This window comes from Acromyrmex echinatior, chromosome 1, assembly GCF_024713525.1.
Source record: "Acromyrmex echinatior isolate Ae372 chromosome 1, ASM2471352v2, whole genome shotgun sequence".
NCBI classification, from domain to species: domain Eukaryota; kingdom Metazoa; phylum Arthropoda; class Insecta; order Hymenoptera; family Formicidae; genus Acromyrmex; species Acromyrmex echinatior.
This window is the reverse complement of record NC_141852.1, coordinates 7,792,057-7,815,788: the sequence shown is the minus strand read 5'-3', so window position 1 is coordinate 7,815,788 and position 23,732 is coordinate 7,792,057. Positions and strand designations below refer to the sequence as shown.

General features: G+C 33.8%; 1 protein-coding gene across 9 annotated transcripts in view; it reads right to left on the bottom strand.

Annotated features, from left to right (window-relative positions):
* Positions 1 to 23,732, bottom strand: part of LOC105153261 (uncharacterized) — a 177,108-nt gene that overhangs the window by 56,897 nt on the left and 96,479 nt on the right. For 6 of the 9 annotated variants that reach the window (XR_015544707.1, XR_015544710.1, XM_087405007.1 and 3 more), the window contains exons 4-7: positions 19,180 to 19,466; positions 12,440 to 12,623; positions 8,348 to 8,489; positions 6,090 to 7,041 (exon numbers count right to left, since the gene is read on the bottom strand). Coding sequence is in view for 7 of the 9 variants with exons in the window: in XM_087405007.1 (XP_087261133.1) it covers positions 6,090 to 7,041; positions 8,348 to 8,489; positions 12,440 to 12,623; positions 19,180 to 19,466 (1,565 nt within the window). In the remaining 2 variants the exon portion in view is untranslated. The remainder of the gene's footprint in view (positions 1 to 6,089; positions 7,042 to 8,347; positions 8,490 to 12,439; positions 12,624 to 19,179; positions 19,467 to 23,732) is intronic. The other 3 variants (XM_087405022.1, XM_087404998.1, XM_087405015.1) reach the window with 2 other exon arrangements.

The following is a 23,732-nucleotide window of genomic DNA, read 5'->3' as shown; positions in this document are numbered from 1 at the left end:
AAACGTAATGGCTGGTGATGAACTGCGCACGCATCCGCAATATGGCTGGTTGGCAAGGGGACTCATCCGGCCGAAACTAAATACGTTAGGGCCCAGGGCGCCATCGTCTCTTCGATCGAGTGGATGCCGAGTGGCGAGTAATAAGAATGTCGATAGCGCCGATCTCAATCTTAAATATATCGCCCCCCTTGAAAGGGTTAAGCCCTTTAAATGATAGCATGAATTGTCGTCCTAGATGAGCGACGATTATCAACATAAATGAGAAATCACAAAGTAACTTAAATCTGAAAAAAAGTTAGTAATACAAGAATGTAAACCAAAGATGTGTGTGTTGCTATTGCGTAATAATAAGCAAGGATACAGAGCGCAAGTATTGCACGCATATAGACAACTGAATAATTAGTCTTCCTTCCGCATTGGTAGTATACATATTTTGATTATCGGTCTTTTATATGTTCCCTTAGCAGTTCGGACTGAAACCACTCTAGGTATTCTATCTGTGCCAGAGTACACGTCCTCTATGCGTCCGATAGCCCAATGGAGTGGCAATGAGTCATTCTCCTGAACCGTGACCATGTCGCCAGTGACTGGGTATAGCCCCTTGGATTGCTGCCTTAGTATGCTGCTGTAGTTGCTGTAAGTACTCACGACTCCACCGCCTTCAGAAATGCTGAAATATTTGGCTAACTCGTTGCCAACGTAAAAGTCTATTATTGGGCAAATGTGTGACGTCTCATTGCGGAATAGCGGTAAGAGCGTCTCCGACCAGGAAATGTCCAGGTGTTAGGTAGGATAGATTATTAGGATCGTTGGATAAAGGTGTAATTGGACATGAATTTAAGACTGCCTCAACATGGGTAAGCACCGTGTACATTTCTTCAAATGTCAATGCTACGTTATCGACGACGCGTTTCAAGTGAAGATTTGTTTAACCGCGGTCTCCCAAATGCCACCAAAGTGAGGGGCATGAGGCGGTATGAAATGCCATTCGATGCAATTTTCTCTCAGCAGATTGTCCAACCTATCTTGATGATTCTTGCTGCGAAGCATGTGATAAAACTCTTTTAACACATTCGATGCTCCTTGAAAGTTCGTACCATTGTCTGAATATATATGTAGTATCTTATCTCGACGGGCGCTCTATAAAGCGCTTGAGAGTGTTCAGAAATACTTCGGTAGACAGGTTGCTCACCAATTCGATGAGAACGGTCTTCGTAGCTAGGCATATGAAAACGGCTACGTACGCCTTTACTATTTTGGCGTTGCAAAGTTGTCTGAACTTTATGTGAAGCAGACCGCAGTAGTCTACACCTGCGTTCAAATGGTTTCGATGGTGTAACTCTGCAGCAATTCATCCATGATTACTTCGGAAACATGATCTGCCTTGCGACAAGGTCTTATGCACTTCCTGATGCACTTCTTAACGGTGTTTCGTGCTTATAAGGATGCCAATACTTGTTGCGAATGGCGGCTAATGTAGTTTGCGCCCTTGCGTGCAGTTGCCTTTGATGCTCATACCGTATGATCAAATATGTGAATGGATGATTAGCTGGAAGCAGGATTGGGTATTTTACATCATGCGGCATCGCTGTCTTCTGCAAGCGTCTACTCTGATAATGCCAAATTCGTCGATAAGTGGAGAAGCATGATAATTTGCTTCTTCGTGATACGCTTCTCTTAGGAACAACGCGAGACCTTAAACACAGTAGTTGCGTAGAAACTTGATTTTGTGTACTGGTGATTCTGAAGTAAAAACGCATGCTCCATAAGCCTTCTCACTCGTGTCAGAGAAGCCATGGATTTGAATGCTGACTGCGTCCTTACATGCTGCGTAACGCGACACCTTGAGTTCGCTAACCAAATTTAACTGTGATTCGAACTTCGTCCATGAGGTATGTAAACTATGGGTACGGTCTCATTCCATGCCAGGTCAAGTCGCCAGATCCCTTGCATAAGCATTTTGGCTGTGAGTATTATAGGGCCTAAAAGTCCTAAAGGATCGAATATTCTTGATAATGCAGACAGCATGTTCCATTTCGTTTCTTCTTATCTTAGTGTGGTTAAAAGAATTGATATAATATTGGAAATCATCCTTGTCTAGCAATGCATGTCTAGCGTAGACACCTCCTCATCCGTGTTAATGAAGTGAATCGGCTCATAAATGTCAGTGTAAGGTATGTCCTGTAATAGTTTAGGGCAATTAGACGCCCATTTCCTGAGATGGAAGCTTCCCGAGCTTATCTTGACTTCGCTTTGTAATCTCCTAACTTCTTGCTCAGTGTCGGCAATAGGTCATCGACATAGAAGTCATTGATGATAGTGCTTGAATCTAATGGATAGGTCAATGTGTGTATGTTAACTAACTCCTGCATCGCCCTCACCGTTAGAAATGATGCACATGCTGTGCCATACGTCACGGTCTTCAGTTCAAACGCTGCTAGCTCTTCATTTGAATCGTTTCGCCAGAAAATTGTCTGAAGTGATGTTTGTGATTCGTGTATCGCTACTTGTCGATACATTTGGGTCAGCCGTAATGACATATCGGAACGTACGGAAACATAGTAAGATCGAGAGCAGATCTTCTTGGAGAATGGGTCCTACTGAAAGACATTTGTTGAGCGAAATTCCGATGCTACTTTTGCATGAGGCGTTAAACACGTAGCTTAGTGGTTAAACTGTTGCTCTTTAATATAGCGTAATGAGGTATGTAATAGCGCGGAATGCGCGCCAATTCTTGTTCGGTTGTGATGCATTCCATGTGACCTAACATTAAGTACTCATTCATAAAACGTACATACTGGTTCTTCAACATTGGCTGTTTCTGTAGTTTGCGTTCTAGGTTGAGAAATCTGTTCAGTGCTGTACTGCGAGATTCACCGAGTTGTTGTAGCTTGGCTTCCTTAACAGGCATTCGTACGACGAAATGCCCATTGTTTTTTGTGACAGTTTCCGCAAAGTGTTCCATGCAGTTTCTTTCTTCAGGATTAAACAATACTTCGTTGGTGACTCCATTTCCCAAAACTTGGCTACTGCTTGAGCTGTTGATTGATTAACAAGGTGCACATTTCGAACCATCATTATATGTCTTGCCACCGACGATTCAACCTAGCTGGGTTTTTTGTAGTATAAGTAAATTCTTGTGCATACGGATTTGTCCTACGCATAATCATTGCCAGAAGATCTCAGCGCCTATGAGCATATCTATTGTGCCTGGTGTATAGAATTGAGGATCAGCAAGACGTATGTTATTTGATATCTTAAAATCGCAGATATTGATGTGCGCTAGAGGTAGATCCTCAGTGATGCTGTTTAGTACGTGACATTCAATGTTTCGCGAAAATGATGTATGAACTGATTTGATTCGTACATTAAACTGTATGCTTAGAAAGTGTTTGAGACTTATCTATTCCTGTGATGGACATGTTAGCTTGTTTCTGAGATTCAGCCCTTTGGCGAGGCTGTCAGTGATGAAATTGCATTGATACCTTGAATGCAATAATATTCGACAAGTATGCATATTGCCATGTTGATCATAAACATTGACGACTGCTGTGGATAATATGATCTGTTGATACTTATCTGGAGCGACATGATGCGTTAAAACGACGGTGCCAGAATTGCTCGTTTGACTGATTCTGTCTCGAGGTGCGCCTTGTCCTGCATGTGAAGCAATGTATGCTTCTTGCTGCACGTTTGACATATAGACGATCTACAATCCCTGTCTTGATGAGAGATAGATAGGCAGTTGAGACATAACCGCCTAACTCTGACCTGTTTTCACATTGTTCCTGTCTTCACATGAACTTTAAAAAATTTGGACATTGAAAAATGTTTGTGATGTTTTCCTTTGCAATAGGTACAATAAACATTAGAAGTGGATACATGAGCGCTAGAAATTTTGTTAGATTTGGATTCGACGCTACTGCTTCATTAACGACCTTGTTAGATACGATTGACATCGTTTTACTTGTGTGAAAGAAAGTCAGTGAGCATTTTTAACGTGGGCATCTCACCTGCTGGGATGTGATCCAATTGCTAATAAGATTCGAATCTAATTTTGTAATGATTAGATGAATAATGAGGTCGTCCCAATGATCAGCTGGCCTACCCAAGTCTTTTAGAGAGCGTAAATGATGCAGTACGTCATTCACTAACTTTCTCAGTGACACGTAATCCATTTTTGGCACTACAGGCAAATTGAATAACGATCTTATATGTTCTTGTATAATGACAGATTTATCATCAAAGCATTGTTTTAATAGCTTTAAGGCTTCACTAATTATCGGAAGTAATTTGAATTGACTTGACGTGCGCGGCGTCGCCTTCGAGCGAAGAGATTAAATAGTGGAAACGCTGAATATTCGTTAGCTTCGGGTTTAAGTGAATCATAGATTCAAACGTGTTATAAAATGGATACCAATCCTCATAAGTACCATTGAATTCTGGTATCGCGATTTTCGATAAATAAACTTGACTGAGATTGCGGATATAACCTTGATGCGGTGTCTGTTCGAGAGCGCGTGATTCTACCGCGTTACTTTGCATGTTGTTTACACTCGTAGACACGCCCGAAGAGGCTAACAAAGCGTCGATCTTACCGGCGGTACTGAAATAATTTTCTTCGAATTTGTACATTCCGCTTCTTATTCGACCTTGAGATCCTCGACATTTTCTAAGTCATTCGCAAGTTCTAATAGCTCGATGATTTGCAATTGAAGTTCGTTGAATTGACACCAGTAAGTGGCAAATTTTTCTTTTCGCTGCTTTACATATGCGATATACACTGCTTGTGGATCTATGGCGTCTATCGCATTCCACGTGCGCATACATTGTGCCTTTATTGCCGTACGTTTGGTCTTGAGCGCCTTTAATACTTGCGCCGACATCATGAGTAACAATGCAGTGATGAATTAAACGGGGAAACTGATGAGAGGAAGGTTGGAGACTTACCTCGATGCTGTGTTGTGGCGTGTACGACAATACGACCGTACAACCCTTGTACTTATGGCGGTTTGTTGTATTTCGATTTTGCGAGTATCCGGCTCGAAGGATCAATGTTTGATAGTGATTTGACTCGCTTTTTGATTAAAGGATAACTCGCTTACTATGGTCGCACTCTCCTTTATTATTATTAAACAGCTCGTACAGTAAAACGATATGACTTCGTGCTTCGTGATTACACGTCTCCTTTGCGAGAGCTCGACAAAAACGTAATGGCTGGTGATGAACTGCGCACGTATCTACAATATGGCTAGCTGGCAAGGGGACCATCCGGCCGAAACTAAATACGTTAGGGCCCAGGGCGCCACCGTCTCTTCGATCGAGTGAATGCCGAATGGCGAGTAATAAGAAAGTCGATAGCGCCAATCTCAATCTCAAACAGTATGAGAGATTAAATAAAGGAAAATACTTCACACCGAAATCTAGTGCATGGCTTACAAAGGCATTAATTCATTGATCAATTCATCTCAAAGGAGCTTTAATTTAAAGTAACTCTACTTATATGGTTTATTATGTATTTTAATATTGTAAAGGATATTGTAAAGGATCTTCTAAAAGGTCGAAATATTTGTTTATAAAATATTTTTTATTAAAATATTAGCAATAATAATTTGCTTTGACTCATGGTTCCTTTTTATTTATTGAATTGATATTAATCATTTTGAGCCGAGTTATAATATTTATTGTTTGAAATAAAAAATTCTTTATTATGATAATAAAATGAGTATATAACGCCAACGAAAATATGATTTAATTAATTGTAATAAATTATATAAAATAAGAATAAAAATAGAAATATATATATATATATATATGGAATTTTAATAGAATCATAAATGATGATCTATAGATAATTCATAATAAATTAATGAAAATTTTGATAAAAATACAAATAAAATTTCGAAGAATGCATTGCGAATTTCGCAACACAAGAATATGACAACTAACTAAGGAATGAACACAAATTAAGTCATAAAGCAAAGAATTAATGAATGTGATAAATAAATCCTTTCATAAATAAATCCTTTGCTACGAAAAATTTGTTATTCTGTTATTCTTTTCTGTAAAGTAAACCAAAAAACACTTACTTGATACATCGCTGCTCTTTCGTCGTCTTCTACCGACAACCTTGGTGCTGCCGGGTGCGTACAGAGGATCGTCCTCCAAAGAAACTTCCCACGCAATAGAGTGTCTCTTACTAATAGGTGGCGGTGGTGGCAGTAATTCTTCCAAGGAGTCATCGGAAAAGCGCTCCTCCTCCGATTGCGTTCTAAAATCGGCCGAATTTCGTGCGGAGAAATCGGAATTACGTGTGGAGAACAGGTCGGAGTAACGCTCCTCGGAACAACGGTCGGATGTAGGCGCGGAGAAACGTTCGCTCGAGTCCACGTGCGGCAACGCAAACGAAACAAAATCGAGATTGCGTATGGAAAATGGTTCGGAGGTCGGCACGGACACATGATCGTTCGAACTTGCGCTTGCCACCGCGATTGAGAAGTCTGAGTGGAAACGCTCGTTCGACGTGGAGTTGGCGCGTGAAAAGTCTGACGAGTCGCAGTTGGCACGCATAGAGAACCGTTCGACGCTGACGGAGCTGGAGCGTGGTATCGAGGACCGACTCTCGGACTCAGAGTTTCTCGAAAACCGACCTTCGCTTGAATCTGAATCGTTGCGAGTGCGTCGCATCGACTCTTTGTCCGACCTGTTCATCAGCAGACGGTCCTCCACGCTGCTCGACTTCATGATCTCGTTCTGCTGACGGTGATGTTTCCTCAAATAGTAGCTGACGCGATCGGGACTGCTCTGTCGCTGATGACTGCCACCTTCGTCCTCCAGATACTCCTCTGAGGAACGACGACGTACTTCCCGGTGCTTTTCCACCGCGCTTGGGTTCGTTCGTGGTGGGATCCAGTTGAAGGACACCTTAACATCGTACGGCAGACTGGCGAATTTACTGGGCGGACTGGGCAGTTGAGTCAACCGCAACGACTCTACGGTCCCATTCTCCCAACCATACGGCCGCTGGTGACGGGTTTTCGGCTATCAAAATTTATTAAGTTACAATAAGATCAAGTTACAATGTCCCGAAAATTGTATTAGAAAATTTGGTTGCGAGTAATTTGAAGTAAAAAAAATTTTAATTTGTTTATTTTTCTTATGTTCTAACATTTCATATTATATCTGATACTAATTATTATCGTAATCAAGTTTTTCAAGTTAAAATTCCGTTTAAGTTAAATATATTGAAAATTCAAAAAATTCTCCAACTTAAAAAAGTAAAAGGAGGTCATGTAATTTTTCATATCTTTTAATATAGGAATTTTTAGTCATTGTTATCTTTTAAATAATAAATAATTAATAAAATGTAAAGTAATACAAAAAAGAAATCCAAGCGAAATACATCTGTTAGATATCTAACCTTTAGCTCCATGCGATATCCATATGGTGGAGAAATCAAATAGATTTCTAATAGGGATCTCTATTATATTCATAACAGATGTCTTTTTATAAATTTATCATGGATATCCATTAAACATCTGTTATGGATGTATATATAATAGACTTAGTACGTATAGCATCTTCGAAAAAAGGAACAACAGAATCTATTTCTCATATTTAGAAAAACATATAGAATGGAACAAAAGACGAGATATTATGATATTTCTCACTCATACTTTAAAAAAAATAATTTCTTGAAAAAAGAATCTCCAAAATTAATTTACAAGATGAAAATAAATAAGTAAAAGATGAAAGTAAATATTGTTTTGACAGAACAGTTTTTTTACTCAGGCCTTGGTAGTCTAAAGACTTAGACACTCGCACGGAATGCAAGAGATCCGGGTTCAACTCCCGACCGAGGTAATATTTTTCGCAATAAGAATTAATTATATATTTACAGATTTTAATAGTCACTTAGCATTATTAAGATCATTTAAAATACGAAAAAGCATCAAATTATTAAATTGCTAGTCAATTTAATTCGTAATATTTATATTATGCGATCCTAATAAATCGTTTATTATTATCTATCTTCTTGAAAAGTACAAATACAGAAAATGTTTCAATTCTTAATGAAATCATCCGGAAGTCTTTAATAGCTCATAGATCGATGTCTCGCTTGAATTGGGCTTATCAAACGTGATAGTTTCGATTTTACGCGGTCAATTCATAAACCGGTATCGTTACGACAAACATCTACGAGAAAGTCGCAAGATTATGATCTCCTAGGCGCCAATCTGGTTTACAGACCTACGTATGTCGATCTGACTTGTCATAAGCAAATCGAATTATCAGTAACCATTAAAGAGGGAAAACGGAAAAATAGAGAAAGCGAAAAGATACTCACGAGAGTGGTCTGTGTGGTAACCGCGTTCCCATGACGCATGCTATCCTCCACGGCCACTATCCACTGCTGCCGGCTGCTGGCGTTACTTTGTCGCTCTGAGGCCTGGCTTACGTTCTTCTTTGTCGAGTTTCCTGGCGAAACCCTGATCGACAAACGAAACAGGGATGAAATGGGATAAAGATTCCAATATATCGAATAATCTAGATAAATTTATAGCGTCGCATCAGCTTTCTTCTCATTTTACCGCCCTCATGATTTAAAACGAATGTGTGTGTGTGTGTGTGTGTGTGTGTGTGTGTGTGTGTGTGTGTAATAAAGTAGACAATAATGTAGAAAATATGTTTTTAATACTTTTAACATATAATATAATGAAGATCATGAAATATCACGGTGAATTTAATTAGTTTATTAAATGTTGAAATGTTAATAAAATATTTTATTTTCACATTTATAAATAGAAAAACACTGCACAAACTCATAAAACAGTATAAAAGAGAAATAGCAATTAAATTATATTTAAAGCTGTCTTAAATATAGTCTTAAGTGTCATAGCCAATTACAGAGCAATATTTACATCTTAAAATATTACTTGAAATATTATTAGTACCGACGAGATACTATTAAAGACGACTGGTCTTACAAAAGTTTGCATGACTTATTAAAATTTAAGTGACGAGATTAATAAAATTAATATTATATTTTCAATTTCTTACTCTTAAGTCCGATTGCAATGTTGATTTGACTTTAAGCGAAGCTTAATATTCTCTCTTTTTTTATTTCAAAGTTGATAAAGAGACAGAAAGAGAGAGGGTTTTAAGCTCAAAAGTAAAGTAACTTTGATGCAATCGGGTCTAAAAGTAAGAAATTGATAATATAGTACTAACTTTATGATTTATTAGTTTAGTAGACATACATATATATATATATATATATATATTAGGTGTTGGAATTAATTCGTAGCGTTTTTTAATGAAAGAATGTTATTTATTTCACATGAGCATTAAAAAATACATTAATGAAAGTACTTCCCATCACTTGTAAAACGCTACGAATTAATTCCAACACCTAATATATATATATATATATATAAAAACTCAATATACTGGATTTTTATTTAAAACTATGATTTTAATGTTATCATCTAAATTTGATTGTCAGTAGAGATGATAACTAGAGAAAAAAGTTGTAATTTTGCTACAATATACAGGATGTGTCAGCAAAATTCGAACAAAACAAACAGTTTATTATAACAATTGTTTATTAGTCAAAAACTTAAACTTACAAAAAAGCTTTTATATGTCATTTAAGGGATTCTTCCTGAGTCTTGTTATTCAATGTAATTCCCTTTCACTTCAATCACTGCTTTGATTCTCTGCCTGAAGCATGAGTATATGCTTCTCTTTAAATGCTCTCGGTCCAAATCTGCGAATGCTGCCTCAATAACGATTTGGAGGGATACAACATTGAGGTGTCTGGACTAATTAAAGGTGACCCAACACACTAATATTATCAGTATTAACAAATACTGACAAATATTACTGATTGTGTGTGGTTATTGATGGATTGATGTAGAATACTGATAATCTGGATTTTGATTCCCGAGCTTCAGTATCGCTTTATTGGGATCCATGTCACAGGTATGTCACAGTACAATAAATTAAGTATGTGAAACTAAAATGAAATATATTGTCAATAATACTGATCGTTTAAGATTGTAAAAATACTAAAAATATTGATGCACGTACTGTCAATATTATTGGTTCAATATTACTAATTAATATTATTAATTAATATTATTGACCGTGTAGGGTCATCTTTAATAATTTTCGATAACGCTCCACACGTAATAGTTTAGAAGGTTTAAATCTGGATTATTGAGAAGCCAGAATTTCTTGGAACAAAACATGTCTACATTGATCTTGGCAGCTTCAGAGAGCATTTGTTGTACCTTGATCGAGATACATATAGAATCTGTATCTTAAGTCCTCGTAAGCGATCCGATGTATGGTGGCCTCACTCACCTTCAAGATGGTCACCAATTTCCTAATTTCGACGTTTCTAGAACTTCCGAAATAACTCTTATATTCTTATACTCTTCGAACAATTGCCGGAATCTTTGCTGTCTTCTCCTCCGAATGAATTTTTCTCGTCGGATTAACAGAATCCTCCTCGGACTTTTCCGAAATCGGATATTTTTGTGCGATGCTATTTACAGTCGATCTCGGGTATCCGAAGAACTTAAGTCGGCGATTTTCCAGTGCGATAACCTTCAATATATTATATATTGCTCTTTGATTATATTCTGCACTTGATCTCATTAACGCAGTCATTTCGAAATTATGCATGTTTAGGCCGAGTTTCACTCATGGATAACTCTTAATCAAGGTTTAACTTATTCATCTCTTTATAATGCTAGAATTGGAAAAAGATGAGAAATAAATTAAACCTCGATTAACCGTTAATCATGAGTTATAAAACTGAACCTTAGGTTTAGTTTTTCATTATCTGATTAACTTGTGATTAAGCTTAACCTAATATTTTATCCAATGTTACTTCATCTGTGATTCATGGTGTCATGGATGATGTCCATTGGATGAAACATCAAGTTAAGCTCAATCACAAGTTAATTAGATAATGAAAAACTTTACACATCTAACCTCCAAACATCAACAAACACATATTACTAAAGTCAAATATAACAGGAAATTGAAATTAAACTTTGTCCGGATTTTGCTGACGCATCCTATATAAGATATAGCGAAAGAAAACGAATGAGAAATATCGAATTGATATGCAATTAGAAAATAATTAGCTCATTTACAAAAACTTAAAAAAAATTTAACAAGTATTACTTATTATGTTAAGGTAAATGAACTATATCAGTAAAAACTTTTATATTGTCTACTATAATGGAAAAAAATATTATAAATCCAAAATACTTATTTTTTCTATTAAAAAAATTTTTTTTAATACTTCCATTTTTGCCGTATCTCATAAGAGTGGGATATATGGCTACTTAGATAATATATACATATATAATAAAACATTTACAAATAATGTTTAGAAATGAGACGTAATATAAAACAATAATTTATGAAATGAATTACAAAATTTTATTAAAGAATAAATATGATAAATACATATACGAAGTAATAAATGATAATCATCTTTTGCATATATTAGAAATGAAGTATACACATTTCATGTAATGCATTTATTGCACTTAATGCACTGAATTTAATCTGCGCACTTTATATGATTTTGACATAAATTTCGCTCATTAAAAATGCCATATATCCCAAACAGATGGAATATATAAGATGTTAAGCTAAACAAAGTATATAAAAACTAAGCAATTGTGCATTTTTGTTATATCTGTACTATCCCTCTATACTTATCATCAAATTATCTTTTGCAATTCTATGATAATCATTTTATGTTTATGGGCTATGATTGCGCTACTTGTTATATTGACAAATCGATTCAATTGACAGCAAAATTTTATTAATATTAACAATAAAAAACTGAAATCATAACACAATACTAATATAACATAAAGGCATACAATAGAGTAATTGCATGCAAATTATCCTCCTTTTATTTTTTTTTTATTTTTGCGGTGTAAATCCCTGTGCGGCGTAAATACCGAAGTTACCATATGTATGATAAAACCATTATTAAATTTTTAGTTTTTCTATATATGTAAAATAATACTCCAGTCATTGTACTTTTTATATCATTTTCTTAAATTAATAGTACATTCCGATAAATTAAGAGTCGAAACACATAATTGTAACTGATAGATGACAATCTGAAAGAGGAAATACAATACAATAAATGATTACTGATGATCGATGCGTGTCTTAAGATAAAGATAAGGGATAATTTAGATAGGTTAACAGAAATTCTGAAATTATATCAAAAATTAAAATTACATAATGTATTCTATAATATATCATATAAAATATATACTATTGATGTAATAGAATATGTTTTGTATGTTTGATTGAATACACTATGCGATCTTAATCTTTTATACAATTTCAAATTTTTTGTTCCTATTCAAATTATCCGGTTTTATCCTATACTTACATTGGCAGAAGAGTCGAAATAATACGTTCAGCTTCTTCTGGGGGTGGTGGAAATTCCTGCGTCGAAACACCTGCTGGATCCTGAGGCTCTGGACAATCCGGAACCGGACGTAATGCTAGTAGCGCCATTTTCGCTTTCCGACCATTCATGCTCATGTAACCGTCGTCCTCGGATTGGTGTCCTGCTGACATACGATTTTCAATTTATGATAAATTTTCCAAGAGCGATATAGAATAAGGAATGAAAGCGCGCAGGGAAAGAACGGATATTCTCGCGAGACTTTCCAGGACAAAAACGATTTAATTCACCGAAGTTCCGATGTACTTTAAAAGCAACGTCTTTTACAATCCTTTTCAAACAGTTTCCGAAATTGAACAAAAATCGCATTACCTCCATCGATGTTTAGTATTTCATGATCCTAGAAATACGATAAAACATTGCAAGCACTGATATCCCAAACTGCTAAAAGCAATTCGAGGGAAGTGAAGTAATAGAAATCGATCGTTCAGTCATTTTTCTTCGTACTTCACACACTTCTGACTTATAAAAGAAAAATTTTTTATATTTGTAACTGTAATTATTCGGAAAAAATGATCATACAAAAGTGATCATATATGATCATGTGTGAAAATTCCATGATCGTGTTCCATGAATTTTGACTTGACATGATCACGTACGATCCGATTATACGTGGTTATTATACTAATTTAGATATAACTATATATTATACTATCATGCATGATTTTATATGATTATGCATGATCATATTTGATCATATGTGATCATGCATTGTCGCATAACGACACGTTCATATATGGTTCCATAAAACAAATTCATACGTGAAAGTAAATGACCATGAATATACACTCAACAATTCATGATCACATACGATTATTATATTAGTATTAAAAATTATATATTATTTAATGAATGATTTTGTATATCGCTTTCGCAGTGAATATTATCATGGATACCATAATATCAATTCCTTTTTCTCACTCTCATAATCAGGGAAAAATAATAGTAGCAATTATAAAGAATACAACTAACTTAGACAAGTTTTATATCTAGAAGTAATGTGTGTCGTGTGTGTGTGTGTGTGTGTGTGTGTGTGTGTATGTGTGTGTGTGCACATATAGTTGAATAAATTATTTTATAGTCAATTAATGAAATAGTTTATTTAACTATTATATTATATACACTGTTAGAAATGTAAACATGAGCTTCCTTTACATGTAAATGAAGCTTATGGTGATGAACAAAATTAAAAGTAATGAATGATTTAACTGAAAATTAAGATACAATAATTATTTAAATGAAATAAACGTATACATTAAATTTATGAAATTTAATGTACTTTTAATAAAATTTTATGAATATATTAAATTTCATAAATTTTCATGAAAAATATATTAAATTTTATGTACCCAGATATACTTTTTAGTTATAAATACATTAAATTTAATGTAATGTCACGAAATTAAATTCAAATTGTGTAACTTAAAAATTAATAAAATTTAAGAACATTTCTAACAGTATAATACATATATATAGTTCAGTAAACTATTTTATAGTTAACTATATATAACATAGTTTATTTAATTATGTACACATTAGTTAACTATAAACTATAAACTATTAATTTTACATATAAAGCTTGTGTAATTATCTTTATTGATATTACTACTATGTTCATGCCTGAGTGCATGAGAGTAAATAATCCCCAGTTAATCATTCGCAGGTGCACTGGCGAGAGTGAGTGCTGTCGATAGAATGCCGATGATTTCTGTACGAGAGAGTCCAATTCTCATCTCTTTCCCTCTTCTCGAGAGCGAGGGTGTACATGCTTTCACGCCGATTTTCCGCGAATTGAATGGCAGACCGCCAAATCGGCAGGTTTATGTTGTACGTTCGTAGGAGCATTTCGATGGAAATAAGGGAAAATATATATCTCAGAACGGAGGAAAACGTCAGTTAAGTCAAAGACTCGTACGTCCGACGATTCGCTATCCGATAAGTCGGGGCTGCATTCGACGATAATCTTTTCCTCCCTATCCTTTCTCCTCGTTTTCCTCATAAAATGCGTTTTCTACAAGCTGTTTATACGTACTTCTCGTATAAAAACCTTATTTGATTTTCCAGACTGTCTACTTTCTTTAAGAATTTTATTAATTACATTTAAAAAAATTTTTTTCAATTGTACCAAAAGCGTTTTTAAATGCACATTTTAAGTGATTTTATCAATTATTTATTGACTCTTTCAATCTGTCTTTTTTATTTATACAAACAATAGGAGATAAATGACTTTTAACAGTCTAGTTGGAGTTTAAATGCTTGTATAAATGTGAATTTATATATTATACGTCCTTTAAATTGCGCACCGAAATGATTTTGAAACGCAAACTCCATTGAAACACCGCAGTAATATCACAAGTTAAATTGACTAGCAATTTGACAATTGGTGCTCATAGAAGCATCTTAAAACGATTTTAATGTCATTCAGCATTATTTCATCTCTATGAACTTCTCTATTCACTATTATGCTATTTGTGATTGTTATAATCATAAATGTCACTCTGCTATTTAAAATGTTATATTGTCACAATATTACTGTAATATTTCAATGTTGTTTATCAATGTGTAATATACATTAATATTTCTGTAATATTATACTATAATATATAATATTTCTAATATATATATACTGCAACAATACTGCAATATTACTGTAATATTACGTGCAATGTGTACATGTATATACTGTCTGAAATTTACTATATAAAGTTACTATAGGAAATGAGTCTAATAGACAAAAATAAATGTTACGTCCAAACTCCGATCATATGTTGGGTTGGTTTAGAGATCGAATGAATAAGAAAGAAGAAGAATAGAAAGACATTCGAGCAGACGCTTTGTTTCGCATGCATCCGCATGAAAGGGAATGAAGCGAATCGAACGCACTTGATTCCGAAATATGGATCAACGTTTTGGAAGGACGCTATGCCTCTATTTTCAAAGAGTCGTCAATCGACAATCGTCGGTTCTTGGATTGAAAAACTGAATCCTTTTAATCCGGGACAAGACCACGTGCGAATTTTAATTAGCAGAGCCGAGACACAAAAGAATAAATGACAAATAAAAATTCTACTAGGGAGAGTACTTGATAACGATCTAATTTATTTTAGAAAAAATTTTCCTTATAATATTTATTGAGCTTAAATATTTGGCTAAATCATAATTTGATTAAAGGATTGAAATTTTAACATTGATTTTGATAAATGCATTTGATAATTTGAGAATTGTAATTAAGCATTCTACTTAACATAAGAAAGCAAAAAGGTTTTATGACATAATATTACTTCTAGGAGATAAAATATCAGCACGAAGACATGTATTTGCACCGTAAATAAGGAACATATTATTTTATTTATTATAATATTTGTAAGAATAAAATTGCAAAATTTGGTTCTTTAATAAATTTCGCAGCTTTGGAAAATATAAGCCAAAACAAGTTTTATAATCAAATATTTCTTCTGAAACAGTATATGGTGGAGTCTGGTGATAAAGTGCACATACTTGTATGTAGTTGCACCACAAATGAGGTGTAAATGAGATGGCTTGTTGCTCCTGTCAACCTTCAAAAATTAACATTTTTTCCTAAACGAATAAATAAAATGTATGGGTGTGAGTATGTTATTGTTGTGCATTTTCATGGATATAAGTTCGGACTTTAAAAAAAAATGTGTCGCGTGATTTAGAGCGTGCGCGCGCGCGTTATGTGTAATGTATAATAAATTAATTTATTATTAGTAAAAGCATGTATAGTAATAAGTACTTAAAACACCAAACTACAATTTTCAACGTTAATTTACGTATAAATGAATACCAAATGAGAAAAACAATAAAAAATAACTTAAGTGATATGCAATCGTCCCTAATTAACATTCCGCGAGTAATGTAAAGTTTGCAAATTGGTATACGTAAAGAATCTGTATAAATAAGTGCAAAACATGTAAAGTATGAGCCAAATGAAATTTTTTTCGACTAGTTCGCAATTCACGGTATTTCTCTGATTCGTGACATTCTATCTGTTTCGTGACGAATATCCGGAAAAAAAAGAACCGAACTAATTCTCGCCGTCAAGTATGTCAGTTTGCTAGTATGTGTGTACTCGAGAAATTGAGATATTGATTTCCGTTTCATCAGATATTGGCCAATTTTGTCGAAAATATTCGTTCGGTTACGCAGAATCGCGTGGAAAAAACGTTCTAAAAGTTGCACAAAAAACATATTTTTTTACTTTCGTGAGTGAAAGATGTTTCTGTATAAGGCGCATCGATGAAGAATATTCGACACTAATAATATTTAAATTATCTCATCCAATCCACATCAGATTTTTGACAAAGAAACCTTTTAACTTTTGAGACTTCAGAATAATCAGCAAACATAAGAATAGGGCAAAGGACTCGAACACACAACAACTACAGGATAAGTTAAATAAGAGAAGCTTATTGCCCCATATGTAAAAGGAATAACAGACTGAATCGGCAAAATTTTGAACAAACATCCAGATCATTTTCAAGTTCTCAAGGAAGATCGAACAATAAAATCTTGAAAAATTCTAAAGACCAAAAACTTTTCCGCAATCCAGTTCCGCAAGAGTGTACAAAATATTTTGCAAGAAACCAGGAGAACGATTAATGTGCGCTTGGAAGAACATCAACGGGATATTAGACTGAAAGATATCACACAATTATCAACATTGTCAGAATAACACAGCATTCAAACAGGACATCAAATACTATTTGATAAAACAACTACTATAATTACAATGACATCAATGATGTCACATCATATTTTCTGAGGAATACGGGGAGGCTCTAAAAATTAAAAATACAGAACCGTTCAGATCACTTAAACAAGAACATAAACTATAACGTAAATAAAATATGGAAGATTGCTCTCCTGATAAGCTAAGGAAGTGCCTCTTCTCCCCTCCCCCTTTCCTTTTTCCTTCAATAAGGTTCATAAAAGAGAGTTCTCCAAAGAAGCTCAGAGGAGTGAAGAGTGGTTAGAGTGATTTGTGATTCTGGGTTTGATTCCACTCACGCCTCACATATATCTGTGTTTTTTTTTCGTATTTAAGAAATGTTTTTTCAGTATTCACGGATTAAGCATACACTTCTGTCGCCGCATTCCGGACGGATATGCATTTTCAATAAAGCTGTATGTAGCTGCAGACTACGTGTCTATATTTAGAAGTTTTTTTGTAAGATTTTCCCTTATGCTATACATTCTGGATTTATAATTTGCGTTTATCCAATTTCGTTTACTCCTAATATCAAGAATTAATTCTTATGTTACTGTGCAAATTAAGAGGTACATTCCTAAGTATTGTTAACTAATTTCATTGGATCTTAAAAAAAAATTGCAGCTCAATATCAGTGCGCTTCTCATTCTAATGAAGTGAACGGCAAGGTTCACGAAACATTGGCATTAACATAGATCATAACACGACAACCACCAAATCCTCTGACATCTTTAAAATAAATCTTCTAAAAATTTATACAATGTGAACTTGAATTTAAAATTTATGTATTTGTTATTGTCATTTTACATTATCTCTTATAATTTAAAATTGTTTTGAAAGATTTATGTCAAGGCTAATGAATTAATTAGAGCTATACGACTTTTACAATCTATTTTCTGTTATAATTGGGATTAAAATTTAGATACGTGTGATAACTCCAAATCTGGAGAGTTTCTGTGATTAGCAGTACTGCAGAATTCCGAAACCATGCGATGTGATGCCTGTAATATCCGAAGATACGAACAAGAATATTTAAATAAACATATAAGAGTGATGTCATAAATGTCAAAACTCAACTGGTTTGTATATTAAATGTATATGATATATGCAAGGTTTTTACAAATTAAATTAGTGTTACTTTTGCATTAATTTTTTTACATAATATTTGTTATTTGCTAACATTTATTTTGTGTTAAATTAACATAAAAATTTGGGCGGACTGTTTAGAATTCAAAAATGTGTTAAATTTAATACACATTTTCCAACTATGTAATGTACACTGTTAAATTCATAATGCCAAATTATATTCAATTTGAGTTATTTTTAATTATTTTTATATGTCGCCACTGTTCTTACTCAATATGTCGTTAATTTAAATAAAACAGTGGAGGTAAACATTTAATTTGAGAAAATATATTAACAATATTAAGTGAAAATCGATCGATAAAATTAAACTCATATGAATGAAAAGTGCTATATTTAGCCAAGGCGATTCTTCTAATAATATTTCTTGTGAATTTATATAATTTTTAGTTCAAGCAATGGCACAGTGCGCCGATTATCTTAAAACACAGCTCTAAACCGAAGCTAGAGTAGTAATATCACAAATTAAATTGGTCGTTAATTTAATTTGTCATATTATGATATCTCTCTCTCTCTCTCTCTTTCTCTCTCTCTCTCTCTCTCTCTCTCTCTCTCTCTCAACTCGTATCAGTACATAATATTTCAAAGCAGGAAAATAATCATCTTTTCTCGGTTTTACCAATATCTTTTAGGTAAAAGGGAAGATTAATAATAAACGTCAAGAGCAATCCAAGTGGCATCTTTCGTGCGAACGTTAGTTAATTGCGTTCAGCAAATAGGGGAGGGAACGGCAGTCCCGCTAGGAAATAAGAAATGGGGAAAGACGATAAATGGGGAAAAAGGATACCTAAGGACGGACTCTCGTCGTCGGGCGTGAGGCCAATGCTTGGTTCCGTGCTGCTGCCGCAATCCCCGATGCCTCCGCCACTTCCGCTCCCGACGCAGCCACCACCACCACCACCACCGCCGCCGCCGCCGCTGCCGCTGCCGCTGCCGCCACCACCACCACCACCGCTGCCACCGCCGCCACCTTCGCTCTCTGCGTCGTGCTCGTCGTACTCTGAGAGCACCTTGTCCAACAGCTCGATCGATCGTTGTACATCGTCACCTCTGGAACAAACGTAATGTTTGATTCTATAGAGATTATAACCGCTCTGTAAACAGTGCGGACTATTTCAACTCCAAAGGGAGGAAAAGTTTCACTTTCGTAAGAGAAACAATAATAATTGTCACTTGTCTTTTTGATGAGTGTGTGCGGTAGAATATAAATAGAACGTAAGTCTACATTCAAAGCTTTGCATAATTTTTTTTGTTAAATTTAAGGAATTATAATTCCACTTTCTTTTTACCTCTTTACTTCTTTTAACATAAATCATCACCGTCGTGGGCAAAGTTACTACGTCACCTGCTCCCCCTTATCTTATTATAGCCAATTTCTATACGAACTCCACTTTTGTAAACGATAACCGATAAGCATCACGATAATTTTATAATAGTGATGCAAACTATCTTATGGGAGCAATTAAAAAGTCTAGCAATTAAAAGATGTAATTAAAAGAATATGGGTCATATTAATTCTGAAATGCACACGTCACGAAACAAACGCGTACTTTTAAATTAAAACAGCAAATACAGGGCAGTCTAGAGTGTCCATCTCCTCGACTTTCATTATAAAATACATTTTTTCATTACAAGCGCACAAAAAAGTTCATATTTAAACATTTTTTTTAAATTTTATACATATATTTTACAATTTATGTGCATCTTTTATGCTTTACAGTTATATTTCAGAAATTTTTCCGCATAAAAATTGTAACATTAGAACCGCCGAGTATTCTTCTAAGCTAATTTGTCGGTTATTTTTGTTTGCGGTTAATAAAGTTGGTTATCTTTATATTATTTGCATTATTTATATGTAAGATCTTATTAACATATTTTTGGTATTTTTTATAACTGCAAAATAAAATTTTATTCAATTTTATTGCAATTTAACAATAGTTTCGTGCAGTTTCACTGTTCATGAGTATCACTCTTTTTCACTGCTATGGTAGACAAATAATCGATTACTTTTGAAGCGAATATCGTTGAAACCATAAGACATGAAAAAAATACTTTCAATAAAAGTTGAATGGTTTTAAGAATGTTTTACAATAATGATAAAAAATTTTTGTTTAATAAACAATTATTTATTTAAAAAAAATTTTAAACAATTTTTTAATTATTACTATTATAAAGTATTCTTAAAACCATTCAACTTTTATTGAAAAAGTTTTCCCATTTTTTATAGTTTCCATGATATTCGTTTCAAAGAAACGGATTTCGAAAAACCGATTTTTGTCAAAGAAACTGTTTCACTCTCTAAAAATGCATATGACAACATTTAAAAATATGTGTTTCTTTTGATCTAGATAACAATTTATTAAAAGCAAAGGGAACATGTCCATTTGTTTAGTTATAAGTGCCAAATTGGTAACTTTAGTAATTCGAGATAAAAATAAAAATAAACTTTAAACGTAAATAAATAAATAAATTTTTTTGTAAATGAAATTTTTCAAGTAATAAAACATTAGAGAAAATATTAAACAGTACAAAAATTTACAGAAGTTATAAAATTTTTTAACGTCAGCAGAGCCAAAATAGTGTCGTCGACGGTTCTTATAGTATTAAAAATATTAGTTACACAATACATTGCGTAAATCTTAGCGGATCAGAGTTACTACGAACGTTATATACTGTTAAATTCATAACATCAAATTACACCCACACTTGAGTTATTTTAATTATTTCTGTAGATCGTTATTGCTTCTACTCAATATGTCGTTAATTTAATTAAAACAATGGTTAAACAATTTTTTAATTCAAGACAGATGTCGAAACGTTTGTAAATTAAATATACATGTAAATTAACGACACAATATAACGATGGAAAATTATTTGCGCAAAAAGAATCAACGTTGACTTTCTAATTGTTTCATGCTTTTTAATTGTTTCAACAATTTGAATAAGCAAAGTTTTTAATATGTTTCGAAAATCCTTTGAAATCTTATTTAATCCTATCATTTAATCCTTTCCAATTCATTTGAAAGAAAATAGTATCGATATAAAAAATGATTATCTTAATGTTCCTAAAATTCTTAATGTTAAAATAATTACTTTTTATATGAATATTATTTTTTTTCAAATTAATTAAAAAATAATGAAATTGAATGAGACACATTTTAGTGTTTGGAAACTTCGCATTAAGTGTGATGTATCATATATGATACACCATAACTCAGAAATTATCCAATTATTGAATCTCATGTCTATGACATCTTTTTGTTCGCGAGATTATAAGCTCCATCATACGTAACTCATTTTATCGGGATCCAATATTCCATATAATTAGTACGGAGTTCTTTATACTATCAGTTATATTTGAGTAATTGCCATGCGAAAGAAATATATGTCGGACTTTTCATAGTTTTAGTTTGACGACACTTTCCAATTTTATTATTTAAAAAAATATTTATATTTTGTGATTATATTTATCACAATATTTTTTGTTTAAATTTTAAACAATTCTCTTTTATACAAACCATAATTGATTAATAGCTTAATATTCGCCAAAGACACGATTTTTTACATATATTTGGATATAGGTCCCACTGGATTTAAGATGCTGTACAATTTCATTTAGCATAACGCCACAGGGAAAACTCTACATTAACATGGACAACATGATCTATCGAACGTATTCATTCTTTTAGTCAGAGCAATAGCAACGGAATTGTGTCACTATCGTTCACAGCCTCCTTTCAACACGTGAGCAATTCTGGGCCAGAAGTGTCAACCATGAACGCCCATCCAATCAGAGCACATAAAAATTAGAAGGGTGAATCCCCGAAAGTGAGTTTCGTGCCTCTGACGTTAATCCGGGAGATTAAATTAATCAATCGCCGTGTTTGCCGATCCGGCTTCATTGTCGGGAGCGTCAATTACGATGCTCTGTCGTTCGCCGTTCTCCCTGAGATTCTCCTTGTGGACATTATCACAGTTCGTTGGGAAAGAGCGAGTCAAAATTTCTTTGTAATTAGCATTGTTTACGTATGGCGACGTCGACGTGTGGCACTCTTTGTTAATCAAAATCAACTTCGTCACTGGAAATCCAGCGACACGGCCTTGGTGTTAGCCTCTCGTATTAGCTAACTGTCTATTATACTAGTTAGAACAATCTCCGCAAGTCTCCATAGATTTCGCAAGATATTCTCGTCTCGTTGAGCCTGTTCTCAATGATGAGATCCTGGAAGTTCGACGACTCAGCAATGGTTCGTTAACTCAATCGCGAACGTTTATATCGATTTAACGAGGCTGAGACGAAGGGTTTATGTAAATATCTCTGCTCGCAAGCAACGAATGACATTATGATACCATATGCACAGACCCAATAAATTGTCTTGTTCGTAGAAATCGTTGCCAATTATAGGAAGGGGGATAGCCTGCGAATTATGAAATATTTATATTAATTTTTGTTATTAGTTTAATTATCTGTAACCTAAATAATTGCAAATGTCAAAAATGTGTTCATTAATTTTTGCTTACAAATTCATTCACCAATTAATAATTTATCTAGATTATCGCCAATATCCTTCGTCAAATCCGTACGAATATATTAAGTGTATAATTTAATTTTCAACTCCTACATTTAATCGGTTACAGCATTTATTCAAATTAAAATTATTTTTCCACCGTATAGTTGATTTAAAGCGTCCTTTCCTAAATCCTTCAGCTTTGAAACGAGATATAATAGTTGACAGTGCTGTAATATAATCTCAAAACACAGCAGTGAAAGCAATGTCATTCGAAAAGTAGCATTTAAAACCTCCTTTTCGCATTTAAATTGAAGAAAAATGTCGATGAGGCTAAGAAAATGATTTGCTCGGTCTTAGGTGAAAATTCTGTATTTTATAGTATGTATAAAAAGTGATTTCAAAAGTTTCGGGATGGCAATTTCAATCTCCAAGATAAAGAACGCCTTGAACAATCAAACAAAATTGAAGATGAAAAATTAAAATAGCTTTTAGAAGCAAATTCTTATTAGACTGAAGAAGATTGAAAGATTGAAAGATTATTCCTTTTTAATAAAAAAGTAAATTGTAAATAAACATATTTTCATTAAAAAAGCGAGAATTAAGTTATACATCTAATAATATGGCCAAGTTATTCCCGTAACTATATGTTTTTAAATATTAGTCGAATTAATTTCGTAAACTTAGACAATGTATTGCAACGTCATCATTGTATTGCATCGAGAGAAATAAATAATCATTTATTTTGTCGATATACCAACGAAAACTTTCTTACTTTTTCATTAAAAAAATGTGATGTCTTAATCAAAATTTAGTTAGAATAACTTATAAT